Source organism: Loxodonta africana, chromosome 1 (genome assembly GCF_030014295.1).
Source record: "Loxodonta africana isolate mLoxAfr1 chromosome 1, mLoxAfr1.hap2, whole genome shotgun sequence".
NCBI classification, from domain to species: Eukaryota; Metazoa; Chordata; class Mammalia; order Proboscidea; family Elephantidae; genus Loxodonta; species Loxodonta africana.
This window is the reverse complement of record NC_087342.1, coordinates 213,125,481-213,142,105: the sequence shown is the minus strand read 5'-3', so window position 1 is coordinate 213,142,105 and position 16,625 is coordinate 213,125,481. Positions and strand designations below refer to the sequence as shown.

The 16,625-nt window shown below is 39.5% G+C and overlaps 1 protein-coding gene across 13 annotated transcripts in view; it reads right to left on the bottom strand.

Annotated features, from left to right (window-relative positions):
- UTRN (utrophin) overlaps positions 1-16,625 on the bottom strand; it is a 616,684-nt gene that overhangs the window by 465,163 nt on the left and 134,896 nt on the right. For 12 of the 13 annotated variants that reach the window (XR_010323082.1, XM_064291826.1, XM_023551169.2 and 9 more), the window contains 6 exons: positions 6,685-6,777; positions 4,891-4,968; positions 4,455-4,547; positions 2,170-2,342; positions 1,684-1,799; positions 859-1,019 (listed from right to left, as the gene is read on the bottom strand). Coding sequence is in view for 12 of the 13 variants with exons in the window: in XM_064291826.1 (XP_064147896.1) it covers positions 859-1,019; positions 1,684-1,799; positions 2,170-2,342; positions 4,455-4,547; positions 4,891-4,968; positions 6,685-6,777 (714 nt within the window). In the remaining variant the exon portion in view is untranslated. Of the gene's footprint in view, positions 1-858; positions 1,020-1,683; positions 1,800-2,169; positions 2,343-4,454; positions 4,548-4,890; positions 4,969-6,684; positions 6,778-16,625 lie in introns of those variants that run through there. The other variant, XM_010587643.3, reaches the window with a different exon arrangement.

The window sequence follows — 16,625 nt, the reverse complement described above, 5'->3', positions numbered from 1 at the left end:
GTTTAAGTTGAAGGCAATCAAAGACTCTCAGAAATGGAAGGAAGGCTAAAGGTCATCCAGTCTAGGTAATAAAGCTGTAGTACCTAGCCTGTCTGTGATAAATCCTTCTCCATTCCACAGGGAAATAAGGACAATATAGGAAAGTACATGTTAAGCCCAAGTTATTCACTGTGTTTCATTCAAGATAATTTTAAATGTTTTTGCTGGGAATAATTATTATTTATATATTGTTAATGGTCTGTGAAACGCAAGTGTCTGGAAGCACTAACATTGTCCAACGACGCTCAAATCCTCTCTCCCACAGCCATTCCTCCATGTTCTTCCACACTACAAGTGACAGGGAGCCTCTCTAGGCCATTCATTGTAACGTCAGGTAACCATGATTGCTGGAAAGCCTTTACTTTTATCTGTCTCTCTAGACGTTTCACTGTAGGAAATATAATGGCCAGTCTCAAAAATGAGGGAAACAGAACCCTTAACCACCTTTCCTAAAATCGCTGTGCACAAGTCTGCCTAACTCCAGAGCCCTTGCTCTCTCTTGTCAGTATCTCCAAGTTAACCAAAGAAAGATCAACAGCTTTAGGCCCTAACTCCACTCTTGTTGTTGTATGAAACTATGTATTTTTCTTCTTAATTCAGTCAAGTCACTGTTTTCTATCACTTCATGTGAAGGCATGCTAATTGATAAACTGAACTTCTAATACTAATGTAAGCTGAGAAACTAATATGTTCTCATTCAAAGTAAAAACGCTCTAAAAGGGAATTTATCTAGCTAAAAGGGATTTTAACCTAAATAGTACCTAAGAGAACACAAATATGACAAGTCAAACATTTTAATAAAAATTCATGAAAACTTACCTGAATATTAATTTCTCCTTCTTCACATTCCTTCTTATATTTCCTTGGAAGTGTTTCTACTTCACGGATATCATCTATAGTAACTTGCTGAGGTAGCACCTCAAACAAAGATGTTAAATACATAATTATGGATTTCTTGTCAGGAAGCTGAACAGCAACGTCTGAAAGTGGAAAGAAATAAGAACCAGCTTAAATTAGATGCCCAAAATATGTGAACTGATCGATATTAGACATAAAATTATTCTCCTCAGTACCCATAAACAATACCTAATACGTAATCTTTGCAGTACCATAGCTCAGGAAATTTCTGTTTCATATAATAATATACGACACAAAGGCACAGCAGAGTATTCTGGTACCATAAAAGCCACCCCAAAATGCTCAAAGATAAGCTACCATATGTTACCATTTAAGATAATGACAGGCTTTATTCATACCATGAAAACAAGTCTAGTACTCAACCCTGCAACATCTGCAACTAGTATTCATAACACAGGCAATAAACTCACACAAAAATTCAGTTTAATGAAGTAAACCAAATATTGAATTGTTTAATGATTGTATTTCCCTAAAAATTTTAATCTTACTCTAATAAAGATGAACTATTCTCCAATAATACAACTAAATTTCTCCCTGAAGAATCCTATCAATTGCTACATATAAAAGATAACTAATAACTTGTCTGCAAGAAAATGGCTTCCACATAACACTCCTCAATCCTCTTAATTAATTTTGAAAAGGAAAAAAAAAAAAAAAAAACCCACCACTTTTCAAGTGATCAAAATTACAAAGGAAAAAAAGTTGCAATTAAATATTGAGCAATACCTTCAGGATCTAACAGCTTTTCAATTCCCAAATAAGTCTGAGCCTTGCTGAAGGCATGTTCAAGTCTCTCAATTGGGGACATTTTAACAACTCTGTCCCAGCTGAAGAGGTCAGGTCTGGTACCACCAGGCAAATAAAATGCAACGAGGATGAGATATGTGGGAAAAAAGCAGTCATTGTTATCATTAATACATTTCATTATTTAGATTTTTTTTTATTTTTGAATTAAAGAAAAGGTTCATCTTTTAAGTTATAACTCAAAGCCTTGTCCAATATATGCTATTTAAAAATAACTTACAAAGATGAAAACAACAGGTAACCCATTCAAAGCCTCCTAGAAATAAAAACTTTAATACTTCGGTAGAGCATTTGCAAGGGTGAAGTGGTGGGGACTGGGAAGGGCTTTTAGGGAGGAGAAAAGGAATAGGGACAGAGAAGAGACACAAATTTGTAAAACCTACTTCTAAGTAGAATAAAATGGCTCACTTGTGTCGGTGAAGCACGGCATTAAAGGCGAGTCCGTCTGTCCAGCTTGTGGTGAAGTTAAGGACGTTGACCTGGCCGTAGGGCCTGGTGGACTGGCGCACCCAGCTCAGCAGGATCTTCTCACTATTTGTCTGCTGCAGGTCTGACATGATATCTTTCATGACATCTTTTACCTATTTAAGAGAAACCATGTCAGCCTATTAAATCAATAAAGTTACCTGAATCAAGTCCTTGAATAAAGAATATTACATTAATTAACCGTTATGGGTCAGGTACCTGGCACTCATTCTATTTCTGTATTTTCCCTTAAAAACTAGAAAGAAAATATTTTTATTATTTTGGGAAACTAGGATTTAGAGGTGATTTTACATCTTTATGTACTACTATATTTTCTACAGTTGAAACAATACTTGTATTATTTTTGGTTATAATGAACATTACTTTTGTCACCACATAAAAGGTAGTATCTTAATACTATACATTTAAACAACGCACTAAGCGTAACGATTGTGAGGATGGCACAGGACCTGGCAATGTTTCCTTCTGTTGTACACAGGGTCTCTATGAGTTGGAACCAACTCAACGGCACCTAACAACAACAACAACACACATTTAAAAGATCTTTTAAATAGGAAGAGAACCCAATTTCTACTTTCTATAAGAATGATGAAGAAGAGACAAATCCTGACTGACAACAAAATCAAAGCATGAAATAACTTTCAGATGACAGTAAGAGTTATCATCTAGAACCAATGTATTTTAATTAATATTCCAAAGTAGCAGGAACTAACATATTTTAATTAATATTCCAAAGTAGCACGTACGTTTTAAGGAAGTACTCAAAGAATGATGCAGGCGTATGAAAAAAAAACACAGGAGCCAACTTAAAGGGGCTCCTACTGGACAAATCTAGGATAATCTGAACATCAAAAAATGACAGTAAAAAAATATAACTTACTAAGTAAGTCTACACTGATATATATATAGATACATGAACAGACAGACAGACAAGACAAGAGACAAGGGAGGGGTCTTCCTTTAAGTAGAAAGCCAGGTAATAAATGTAGAAGGAATGGTGAAATTAGAAAATCACTATTTGCCAACCACATAATAATGGATCGAAGTGAAAATTACAAATGGATGCTAAAACTAAGGGATAAAAGTTGGATAAGTAACTGAATATTTACACAATCTCAAAGTATATCCCCACAAGATAGTGTTTATTAAGGGCAGTCACTTGTGAACCTGGCTGATAACCACCTTAACCAAATGCTAAAAGCTGACACTGTCAGAAACAGAACTAATGGACAGACATGCCTCCTGATATGGCGCACTAAGAAGAACACATCACTTCTGTGGAATCCCCGCCAGAACTGAACAGCCTGAACCTAATCCTAGGGGCACATCGGCCAAACCCACACAGAGGAACATTCTACAAAATAGCCAGCCTTCAGTTAACTGGTCTCTTCAAAAACGTGACCGTGGATTTTCTTGCTATGAAGGATATATGGTTTCGTGTGTCAGAATCGACTCAACGGCAATGTATTTGGTTTCTGGGTTTGGTATGAAGGATGTTACGGGACAAGTGACAATGTCACCATAATAGCTATAGATTACATAACTGTACTGTTTCAATGTTATTTTCCTGACATTGACAGCTATATATTTTATGTTATCATGACATAACATAGCAATTATCATTTTATCTAATAATTAGAAAATACACTATTATATATGAGGATATATGTTTTATATTTGGAAACCCTGGTGGTGTAGTGGTTAAGTGCTACGGCTGCTAACCAAAGGGTTGGCAGTTCGAATCCACCAGGCGCTCCTTGGAAACTCTGTGGGGCAGTTCTACTCTGTCCTATAGGGTCGCTATGAGTCAGAATCGACTCGACAGCACTGGACTTGGTTTTTTTGTTGGTTTAGGTTTTATATTATATTAAAGTTTTATTGTGGTTATATAAGAAAATTCCTTATTTTTAGAAAAATTCCTTAGTTTCGGGGAACGCACATTGAACTATTTAGGCAGAGACAGGGCATAGAAATATAGAGAAGTGTTTACATTTGGGAAATCTGAGTGAAGGGTCTAGGAATTCTTTGAATTATTCTTGTAACTTTTGAATATGCCTGAAAATATGTCAGTTGTTTTAAATTGAATATTTTTTTAAAAAGTAGATACTTTTTTCCTATGCCAGGAAAATAGAGCAGTTTGTCAGCCTTTTCCATTCCAAATGATGTATTTTCAATTTCTATTAAAAAGTGACTCAAAATGTTCCCACCTGCCAGTGTAAAATGATGCTCCAAAGTAATCCCAAAGTCAGTTTGTGATTTCCATCTACGATGTCGGTTCCTCCTATATTCACTAAGTCCACCTATTAGAATGAAAAATGCCTTTGAAGATGATCTCTCCACAGAAGACCAGATCTTCGCTTTAGCAGGCCGAGCCAACAATATAAGTAAATGATAAGAGATACTTAACTTTAGAGAATTAAAGTAAAATTTAATCTTGGAAATTTATAATTTACACAATAGATCAATGAAGTAATCAGAAAAAGCACATGACTACACATTCTTTCACTCATAGAAAAGGTTCAATACATCTGAGAAATGTTTCTAAAAATCACTTGATGCCAGTGCAAAGAGCAAGTGGCTGGTGTCCAAATAAATAATGTCCATGACCCAGCAGAACCCCAAAAGTCACATTCACGAACTTACATTGTTCTGATGTAAAACCTGCAACACTCTGTTGACATTATTTAAAGCATGCACCCTTGTGGAGCCACGTTCCTTTGGCTGGAAAAGAAGATACAAAAACAAATAAAACAGATTTTCCCTTCACAGGTCTGGTAAATGCTGACACGGAATTGTATACATAACAGCAAGCTCAGAGTGCAGGCCCCGACTGTGCCAGGGGCCCTGGCTGATTTCTCAGGCCACCTTGGAGGTTGGAGTTTACAAATTCCTCAACTAAGAACATCTGGAGACCCCGGTTCTCTATCTTGCCTGAAGTCGACAGAGTTAAGTGCTGAAAGGTTGGCAGTTGAAACCCACCCTGAGGCACCTCTACCAAATGGCCACTCCCATGAAAACCCTGAAACACATGGGCTAAGCCTGAGTCAGAACGAACTCCACAGCAGCTGATCTGGTTTTCTTTTTTTTTTTGGTAACACTGGAGTCTCCTAGGGAACTTCAAAAATACCAATGCCTATGTTCCGTTCCATCCCCCAAAAGACTGTGATTTAACTGGTATGGGGTGTGGTCTGGGCTTTCCAATTTTTTAAAGAGTTCCGGTAATTCTAATATGCAGACAAGTTTGGGAACCACTGCTTTAGGAACACAGCTTCTTTTATCTAAATTGGTCCAGCCGCAGGAAGATTTAGGAAAAGTGTGTCACCCCCATACTGCAGTAGTGTGGACAGAGAAGGGAGGCGCTGTCACCAGTTCCAGGAGTGCTACAAGAGCCCACAGGGAGGGCAATTATTGCCACCTTGGGAAAGGTGAGCTGGGCAGCATCTTTCTGCCTCACTGGCCAGGGCATCCTATCTGAAAAAGGGATCAATTTCTCTCACAAGTGCCTACCCACCATCTGGAAAACAAATGGGAGAGCATAACGCCCACACTTTGGTGAGAAAGGAATCCATCTGCCTTTTGCATTAATTCAGCCTCTGGAGGTATTTCTGTGTGAGTATAAAGTGCCTTACACATAAAGTCATAGGGTTGAATTTGATGAAGAAACAAATACTGAAAACCTGAATAAAAATAAATCTCATAGTTTTAAACAACTTTCTTTTTTTTAAATATTTGTTAAACAATGCTTAAATGCATTTATCTCTGTTATTCCCTACTGTTAAAAGCTCTATGCCTATTTTACATACCCATCCTTCTTTCTCCTTCTCAGCCTGGGCTGTCTCAGAGAAATGAGATTTGAGGTAGTTTTATCTTTGATTAAAATAGAGCCCTCAACCAGACTTACTGGTCTGAGAGAAACTGGAAAAACCCTGAGAGTATGTCCCCCGGACACCCTTTTAACTCAGTACTGAAATCACTCCTGAGGTTCACCCTTCTGCCCAAGATTAGACAGGCCCATAAAACAAACAATAATACACATAGCTCAACCATGTATACGAGACGAAAGTGGCACACCAACCCAGGGCACGGACGAGAAGGCAGGAGGGGACAGGAAAGCTGGTAATGACAAACTCAAGGTCGAGGAGGGAGAGTGTTGACATGTCATGGGGTGGCAACCAATGTCACAAAACAATATGTGTATTAATTGTTTAATGCGAAACTAATTTGCTCTGTAAACTTTCATCTAAAGCTCAATTTTAAAAAAAATAGAGCCCTCAAGAAAGCCTAAATATTGTGCTATCAAGAAATTGGTTAAAATAGGTATCTTTTCAATTTTCCTATTTCAACTTTCATATTTTAAGTACCCATAGTGGGTCTTTAAGTACCAGTAATGAACAGTAACAGTCTGCTGGCCTAGTTCTTAAAGATGGCTCCTCTCACCAGTGATATTCCTGTGAGGCCTTCTAGAAGATCCAACAGCTTCCTTCCATCTTTGAGGTCTGTGAACATATCACTGATAGGCGGCTTTCCACTCTATAAAAGAAAAAGTAAAATCTGGGTTACTTCAGCAGTAAAAATTCCAAATATAATTGGCAAATAAATGAGTGGTTTTATTTTTTCCTGTTAAAAAGTTCTGAATGTTCTACAGACTCTTTAAGTTTTCCTTGTACAGAAAGAACAAGTACAGAGAATTTTGAAATCTCTGTACTTGTTCTTTCCGTACAAGGAAAACTTGAATTATGTTTGAAAAACATTTTCTTTTTTTAATTGAAAAGTAATACTTTGCATTATTTCTTAGAAAGGGAGCAAAAACAAGCTATGGTCAATTTAATAAGCCTTTACAATGGTATATGTTCCTGAGAAAGGAATGATAAAGAGACACATTAAAAATGTATAAAGGAGCACACAGTCGCCAGGTGCAAAGGTCCCCTCAGTGTGTGGGTTCTATCCCATTACAGCACTTTATGGTATGACAAAGTCTCTCAGAATTACCATTATGGGGCAGGTCATTTTGTCACCAAGTTCACATCTCAGGTGCTAAGGTGATGATTTCTGGCCATTTATTTCTTAACAATTAAGATACTTCTGGCTCTGTGATTCTAAGTCCAGTACGGGTCCAGTATCTTGACAAGCAAGGCTTATAAAAACCAAAATCTAATCTATTGTCATCCAGTTAATTCTGACTCACAGTAACCCTAGAGGACAGAGTAGAACTGCCCCATAGGGCTTCCAAGGATACAATCTTGCAGTGGTTAAGAGCTATTTCTGCTAACCAAAAGGGCAGCAGTTCGAATCCACTAGCCACTCCTTGGGAATCTTATGGGGCATTTCTCTTTGTCCTCTAGGGTCGCTATGAGTCAGAATCAACTCGACGGCAACGGGTGTTTAACCTTTGTGAGAACGGACCACCATGTCTTTCTCCTTAGAGCAGCTGGTGGGTTTGAACTACCAAACTTTCATTTAGCAACCAAGTGCTTAACCACTGCACCCCTAGGGCTCCTTACAAGGCTCATATAAAAAAAAAAAAAAAAAAATCTACTGCCATCGAGTCAATTCCGACTCAGTGACCCTATAGGACAAAGTAGAACTGATCCATAGGGTTTCCAAAAAGCTGCTAACAGATTAGAACTGCGGACCTCTTGGCTCTTAATTACTGCGCCACCGGGGCTCCGCAAGGCTTATAAAATTCCTAAATTCTTGTCCCTGACTAATGAATAGCATCAATCCCCACTGATGAAGATACTCCGGTGTTAGATACCAGGAAATCCCACTCCGTTCAGTTTGGCCAGATCCCTCTCTGCATGTACAATGGTAGATTCTCTGAAACAGGGCGATCACCTTGCAAAGAATCAGGAAGCCTGTTTTAAAGCCAGGTCAACCACTAACTAGCTGGTGAACCTGGATCAACCATCAACCTCTTTCTAAATCACATTTTATTGTGAAGATAAAAATAACATATTATGTGAAAATGTCCAGAAAATGATAATGCACAATGTAACAACTGGTGCAAATGGTTTGCAATTAGCTGCTAACCTAAAGATTGGCAGTTTAAATCTACCCAGCAGCTCCATAGGTAAGAGGCCTGGAGAACTGCATCCGTAAAGATTACAGCCAAGAAAATCCTATGGTACAGTTCTACTCTGTAACACACGCAGTTGCCATGAGTTGGGGTCCAACTGAAAGGCAGCTGACAACAACAGTAATGTAAAAACTACACAAATTAATATATATAAACCCATTGCCATCCAGTCGATTCCAACTCATAGTGACCCTATAGGACAGAGCAGAACTGCCCCACAGGGTTTCCAAGGAGCCGCTGGTGGATTCAAACTGTCAACCTTTAGGTTAATAGCTGAGCTCTTAACCACTATGTCACCAGGGCTTATATACATACCATATAAAACAAAATTTTATTCAAAGCTTGAAAAAGAAAAGAGGGAAGAAGCCATCCAGAAGTTTCCTAAAACCTTGCATTATCCCTTTTTCTGATTTCCTACCTGTTTTTCATTAACTATACTGTTCTGTCAACTAATGATTTATACCATGTGTCTTTTCCATAGCTCATACACTACAAATGAGAGAAAGTATGGTAAAGTTTTCAACACAGAACCAGTAAAGAGAAACCAAAAAAAACCAAACCCACTGCCATCGAGTGGATTCCAACTCATAGCGACTCCATAGGGTTTTCAAGGCTATAAATTTCTATAGAAGCAGAGTACCACGTCTTTCTCCCGCAGAGGCACTGGTGGTTTTGAACCGCTGACCTTTTGGTTAGGAGTAGATCACTTTAACTGCCGCACCATCAGGGCTCTCAGTAAACTGGAACGTATTTGAATTTCAAACAAAGCTGCTTTTCTATTCCCAGCTGACATTTTCATGAGCCTTGACGGCGTCAGGGACACACAGATTATCTCGATCACAATAACCGTTTTACGTGAGGCAGGAGACACCCTTAAAGGCAGAACTTCAGAGAGCAGAGCAAGGGGAAATGTCCCACACATTCAAGGCTTCCTAACCAATACTGGTAAAAGCAAAGGGTGGAAGTGCCCCTTACCACCTGGCTACCTTTGAGCCTCCTCCCTCAACTAACCAAAATGCAGTTCAGCAAATCTACCAGCAAATAACCAGATTCCCTTTCAGGGAGAGTTGAACAACCCTGGTCTTAGACACAGAGAAGATACAAGGATGTAAGTAAAGTTCACAGGAGAAAAAAAATATATATATATGAGCCTATCTAGACACAGACAGGATCTTAGGGGAAAAATGAGCCTATCTAGACACAGGCAGCCCCTCAACTCATGGTGACCCACAGACCATTGTAATCCATAGCATTTTCACTGACTCATTTTTCAGAAGTAGACTGCCAGGACTTTCTTCCTTGCCCCATCTTAGTCTGGAAGCTCCGCTGAAATCTGTTCGGCATCACTGATTGGTAAGTGGTGGTTGTGCTTGAGGTGCATTGGCCGGGAATTGAACCCGGGTCTCCCGCATGGAAGGCAAGAATTCTACCACTGAACTACCACCTCCTTATTTCACATATAATAATTACATACATGCATAATCAGAGCAGCATACAGTCCTTTACTCTCCGTTTTCCAAAATAAAAGATCATAATATAAAATAAACATATCTGTCCATATTACAAGTCGTTATGAATGCCCATCAATTACCTTATCCTTAAACAAGAAACCTTTTACTAGCCAGATAACTCTGTGCAAGTCACTTAACCTTTCTGTGTCTATTTGTTCATGTGTTCAAAACTAGGATGGCAGATGTTCAATAAATGGTAAATATTATCGTTCATCTCACAACTTTTGCGTTTTCTGCTGTCAGAAAAATGCCATAAAATGTCAACAATATCTGAGAGGGCTGATAAGACAAAAAAGCACTCCTTTCATCACAGGCAAGAATGTAAACGCAGGCTCTGAACCTGAGTACAAATTAGTTTCAATTCATAGAGAAAAAGCTTCCAAATCCCCAATTCAGGAACCTGATGACCTGTGGGGACATATCCTATTCAGAAACAGCTGGCACACACTACAAAAGCACACCTTGTGTCTGGGAATACCCACAGGACCAGACGAAACTCAGCAGCAAACTCACGGGATTCATCCCTAGGCCCTACTTGTGCTCAATGGTAAAGAGGGTCATTTCAGAGGCAGCATTTTTTATGAACGAAACACTCATTTTCTCTCTCTCTCATCTAGCTTACTCATTTGTTTACTGAACAACAAGTATGAGAAAGGCCCCCATGGAACATCCTACTGAATACAAAGATGACTGAGACATAGTTCTGCCCTTCCAGAAGTCAATCACTCATCCAAGGGTAACCACTGCACTTGGCTCCAAAATCTTATAAACAAAACATGCACCCACACTCAACACATATGGCCAAAATCACTACAAAATACTGTACATTCCTGACTAATGCAACGCAGGAACATCCCACCTATGAATGAGAAGCAGCAGCCAATGTCAAGGAGTAAGTCTCACCTAGAACCCTGGAGCGCAATAAGGGTTCCACAAGTATGGTAATTAAGTGTTTTCTGCAGGGGTTGGCAAACTTCTAGTGTAAGGGGTCAGGCAGTCAAGCGTTTCGGTTTTGTGGGCCAGGTGGTCTCTGCTGCAACTATTGGACTCTGTTGCTGAAACGTGAAAGTAGCCACAGGCTATAAAACAATGAACGAGCGCGGCCGTGTTCCTATAAAACTTTATTTGTGGACACTGAAATGTGAATTTCATACAATTTTCATGGGTAAGAAATATTATTCTTCTTTTGATTTTTTTCAACCATCTTAAAATGTAAAAACCATTTAGTTCACAGGCGATAAAAAAACAGGCAGTAGAAGTATGAAATGTTCTTAGACATAGTAACAGCAAGCACTTATTACATGCCAAGTATGCTCTAAGATATTTAGAGAGATTTAGATGTACTAAAAAAAAAAAAAAGTATTTGTTATTTCCTTATAATAATATTTTAAGTGTGAGTTTATAGAAAGGAAACTGAGACTGTTAGGTGAGATGACAAGTGAGAGGCAAAACCAGGATCTGATACCAGAAAACCTGGTTACAAATTCATGTTTGCAATGACTGTGCTATATTGCCACTGGAATTATGAGGGCACAGGCCTGCAACATACAGGGAAGAAAATATTTATTCACTGGGCGGGGAGAGGGAGCATAGTTAATGATTTCCCAAAGACTGCAACAACAGATGCACCACATAAAAATTAATTTGAAATGAAAGCTTCTCCGAGGACCAAGTTTTAAAACATGTCTAACAAACTCGTATCACAGGCTCAACACACGCGATCCACCCTAATGAGCAGTTTAGAAATGTCAGAAGTCATCTTTTAATAAAATTGAAAGCTGATTCATCTTCATAGTTAACCTCGCATTTATATATTTAACTGTTATTTGCAGAGGCTTTTTTGACAGAGACAATACAGTTTAATTATTCAATGGCACAAATATTTGGTGAATACCTCCTTTGTGCTTAGCCCTGCAGAAATGCCAAGTTCAAGTCACCCTCCTCATTTCAAGAGAGGGTTTCCATAGTTTTCCAATAAACAGAAAATAGTACAAATGAACAGTCTTGGACTTGGAGGGCACATAAGCCTTGGCTCACATTTAACCTTTGAAAAGAAAAAAAGGCAACATGTTATGCGTACAGATAACAGATGCTACAGTCTTAGTGTGACCAGCTTCAGTTGTCCCCTCCTCTCATCCTCTTCTCCCCAGTACTTCTTTCCAGTCTCTTAATGCCAGTTATCCACCACCCATATGTCAGTTTGTCATATTGTGGTGACTTGAGTGTTGCTATGATGCTAGAAGCTATGCTCCAGTATTTAATGCCAGCAGGGTCACCCATGGTAGACATGTTTCAACAGAGCTTCCAGACTAAGACAGATGTGATGGTTAAGACTGTGTGACAACTTGACTGGGCCATGATTCTCAGTGTTTATATGTAATCACTCTCATGATAGGATCCGCTATGAGTAGCCAATCAGTTGAAAGGGTTTTTCCCCGGGCACGTGGCCTGCGTCCAAATATAAGCAGACGTTCTGGCTTTGGCCTGCTCTGATCCTGCAGCTGGCTCCTGTTCATCTGACCTATGGTTCTTGGGACTTGAGCCGGCAGCTTACCTGCCGAACTTGGGATTCGTCAATCTTTACAGCCTGTAAGCAAGAGCCCTGCTCTCCAACCTGTTAATCTTGGGTTCACCAGCCCCTGTTGCTACGTGAATCAGGAGAAGCCTCTATCCTGATCTACACACTTGGGATGTTCCAGCCTCTATAACCTTGTGAGCCGTTTTCTTGATATAAATCTCTCTATTTTACACACTTTACTGTTTTGCTTCTCTAGAGAACCCAGCCTAAGAAAACAGATTAGGAATAAAGGCCTGGAAATCTACTTCCAAAAATGAGCCAATGAAAACCCTATGAATCACAACAGAATACTGTCTGATATACCGCTGGAAGATGGTTGGAGGTGCTCAAAATACACAGTGGTCGCAAGAACAACGATCATGAAGATGGCGCAGGACTGGGCAACCTTTCATTCTCTTGTGCATGGAGACACCATGAGTTGGAACCAACTCAATGGCAACTGAATAACAGCAATGCCAGTGCTAATCCCACCATCATGAACAGAAGGGCCAGCATCAAGACCTGCAGCCCCGTGTCATAACACTGAAGCAAACTCTTATCACAATGCATGGGAAGAAGGCAGGAGTCTGTCAGAGAACAGGTCTGCAGACATCTACATTTAATAACCTGACAGTGAAGTAAACGTGACGGGTGACAATCAGACCAGGAGAATGTCAGCCATCTCTACAGGCTGAAGGGGGCAGTAAGAGCTCAGTTCTAGTGAAGTGAGGCCATGCAGGAATTCAGGTCCACTGTTGGCAGAACTTCTAGTTTTTTCTAAAAGAACGTAGAAATTTGACTTTCTATGTATAATCTCCTGATATATGCAATTTCCTAAAACCCTGTGCCAGACAAACAAATCTTGTCTACAGGCATACCAGGTCATAGGGTAACTGATTAACAATGTTTTCATAAAGTACAACCACATATAGATGAGTCAACAGTAAGCTCCTCAAGGAACTGACTAACTCTGTGAAAAGGCCACAAACACACACGCATGTTGCACACACACACAGACTATTGAATATGATTAATTGCAAAATATTACCTTCTATACTTATAGTGGACTAATAAATGATAAATGAAGAAGAAATTAAAGTTGTCAATAATTTCATTCTACTTGGATCAATAATCAATATTCATGGAAGCAGAAGTCAAGAAATCAAACAACATATTGTATTGGACAAATCAGCTGCAAAAAATATCTTTAAAGTTTTTAAAAGCAAAGATGTTACACATTGATGACTAAGGAGCACCTAACCCAAGCCATGGCATTTTCAATCACCTCATATGAATACAAAAACTGGACAACGAAACATGAAGACAGAAGAATTGATGTATTTGACCTATGGCGCTGATGTTATTATGTTAGGTGCCACCTGGTTAGCTCCCACTGATAGCGACCCTACGTACAACAGAAGGAAACACCACCTGGTCCTATGTCATCCTTACAATCACTGCTATGTTTGAACCCATTGTCGCAGCCACTGTGTTAATCCATCTCATTGAGGCTCTTCCTCTTTTTCACTAACCCTCTACTTTAACAAGCATAGCATCCTTCTCCAGGGACTGGTCCCTCCTGATAACATGTCCAAAGTATGTGAGACGAAGTCTCACCATCTTCACTTCTATCTGGCTGCCCTTCTTCCAAGGCAGGTTTGTTCATTCTTCTAGCAGTCCATGGTATATTCAATATTCTTTGCCAACACCATAATTCAAAGGTATCAATTCTTTGGTTTTCCTGATTCATTGTCGAGCTTTCGCATGCATCTGAGGCCGTTGAAAATACAATGGCTTGGGTCAGGGACACATTAGTCCGCAAAGTGACATCTTTGCTTTTTAATACTTTAAAGAGGTCTTTTGCAGCAGATTTGCCCAAGGCAATACTTCACCTGAGTTCTTGACTGCTGCTTCCATGGGCACTGATTATGGATCTAAGCAAAACTAAATCCTTGACAATTTCAATCTTTTCTCCATTTATGATGATGTTGCTTACTGGTCCAAATGTTAGAATTTTTGTTTTCTTTAGGTTGAGGTGTAGGCTGCAGCATGGTGTTGATAAAGAATATTAAATATACCGTGGCCTGCCAAAAAAACAAACAAATTAGTCTTGGAAGAAATACAGCCAGAATGCTCCTTAGAAGCAAGGATAGTGAGACTGTGACTCGCTTACTTTAGACATGTCATCAGGAAAAACTAATTGCTAGAAAAGGACACTATGGCTGGTAAAGTAGAAGGTCAGAGAAAATGCGGGAAACCCTCAATGAGATGGATAGACACAATAGCCACAGCAATGGACTCAAACATACATGAAGATGGTGCAGGTCTGGACAACGTTTCATTCTGATACACATAAGGTTGCCAGGAGTCAAAGCCGACTGGACAGCAACAACGGTAACTGCGGAGTCGTTACAGTCGCTCAGACAAAAACAAAGGAGTCATACCTGATTGTTTCTCTTTCACTCATGCCTTACTTGTAACCTAACAACGAGCCCTGTCACCTGTAGCTTCAAAAGCACATCCCAGAGTATTACTTCTCAAGATCTTCATTGCTCCCATTCTAGCCCTAGCCACTATCATTTCTTGCCTTAATTCCAGCACCAGTTTAACTGATCTGTTTGCTTCGGCATGGGAGACAGAATCATCCTTAGTTATCTAGTGCTGCTATAACAAAAATATCACAAGTGGATGACTTTAACAAACAGAAATTTATTCTCTCACAGTTTAGAAAACTATAAGTCTGAATTCAGGGTGCCAGCTCTAGAAGAAGGTTTTCTCTCTCTGTTGGCTCTGGGGAAAGGCCCTCGTCATTAAACTTCCCCTGGTCTAGGAGCTTCTCGGCAAAGAGATCCCAGGTCCAAAGGATGGGTGCTGTTCCTGGCACTTCTTTCTGGGTGGTGTGAGGTCCCTCTCCTTTCTTCTTGGTTCTCTTTTTTATATCTCAAAAGAGATAAACTGAAAATACAGCCTAATCCTGCAGATTGAGTCCTGTCTCATTAATTTAAGCACCTCTAATCCTACTTCATTAACATCATCCAAGTTAGGATTTACAACACATAGGATAATCACCTCAGATCACAAAATGGTGGACAACCACGCAATACTGGTAATCATGGCCTAGCCAAGTTGACACACATTTTAGGGGGGCTTAATTCAATCCATGACACGTTCTCCAATCTTAAAATGCAGATCACACATCATTACCCTGGATTAACCTGATGGACTCCTGTTACAGTCAAATACACTCAAACCGCTAACTAAAAGATGCTTCCAGATCTGGTCCCAGCCCTCCTCTCTAACCTAAATACTACACTCTCAAATCACAATTATTGCCATCATAGGCCATGTTTTCTAGCACCAGTAGTAGTAATGGGGGGAAAAAAATTGTAACAGTTTGAATAAGAAAGTAAAATTTAGGAAGTACAGTTTGGAGTTCTCAAACGGGTAAAAGATAGTGACGAACCAAGGAACCCAGGGTAGAAATGGAACGTCTGACTTCTATTCAGAAGATAGAGCAGGGCCACTCTGCATCCTGTACTGTGCTGGCACCTAGAAGTCAAAGACGACAATGAAGCCTTTGTCTTCAAGGTACTAAGCATCTAAGCAGAGGTAAACAAAGCCAGTACCGACAAAACATGGTGAGTATGCTCAGGGGGACTCAGGAGCTATCTCACCTCTGACACATGTGTACAAAGTAACAGATATAGTACAGACACAAAAGCTGTCCTATAATGCACTTAGGACTTACCTGAGCCCATTATAAGTAATCAAGTTATAACTGCGTATAGTAAGAAGAAGAGTGAAAAAGTAACAGTTTTTAAATGCATTCACCACTAACATGTGATGGTCAGATCTTACAAATATATAATAAATTTGAGCCCTCTGACGCCATTCGACTATTCTATTTTGTAATTCATTCATTCATTCATTCCTACCTGATCTATTTTCAAAAAACAGGCTTTGAGGCTGAGTATTCAATTCAGTTACCATTCCCACTACTTACAGCATCTGTATATATAAGATAAACCAAACACCAAACTCATAGTGACCCTTCAGGACAGGGTAGAACTGCCCCATGGGGTTTCCAAGGAACACCTGGTAGATCTGACCTTCTGGTTAGCAACCATAGCTCTTAACCACTATGCCACCAGTGTTTCCATATATAAGATACACATACAATAACATACACACAGAGAGAGAACGTCTGCTGTGGAGCAGCTGGTGAATTCGAACT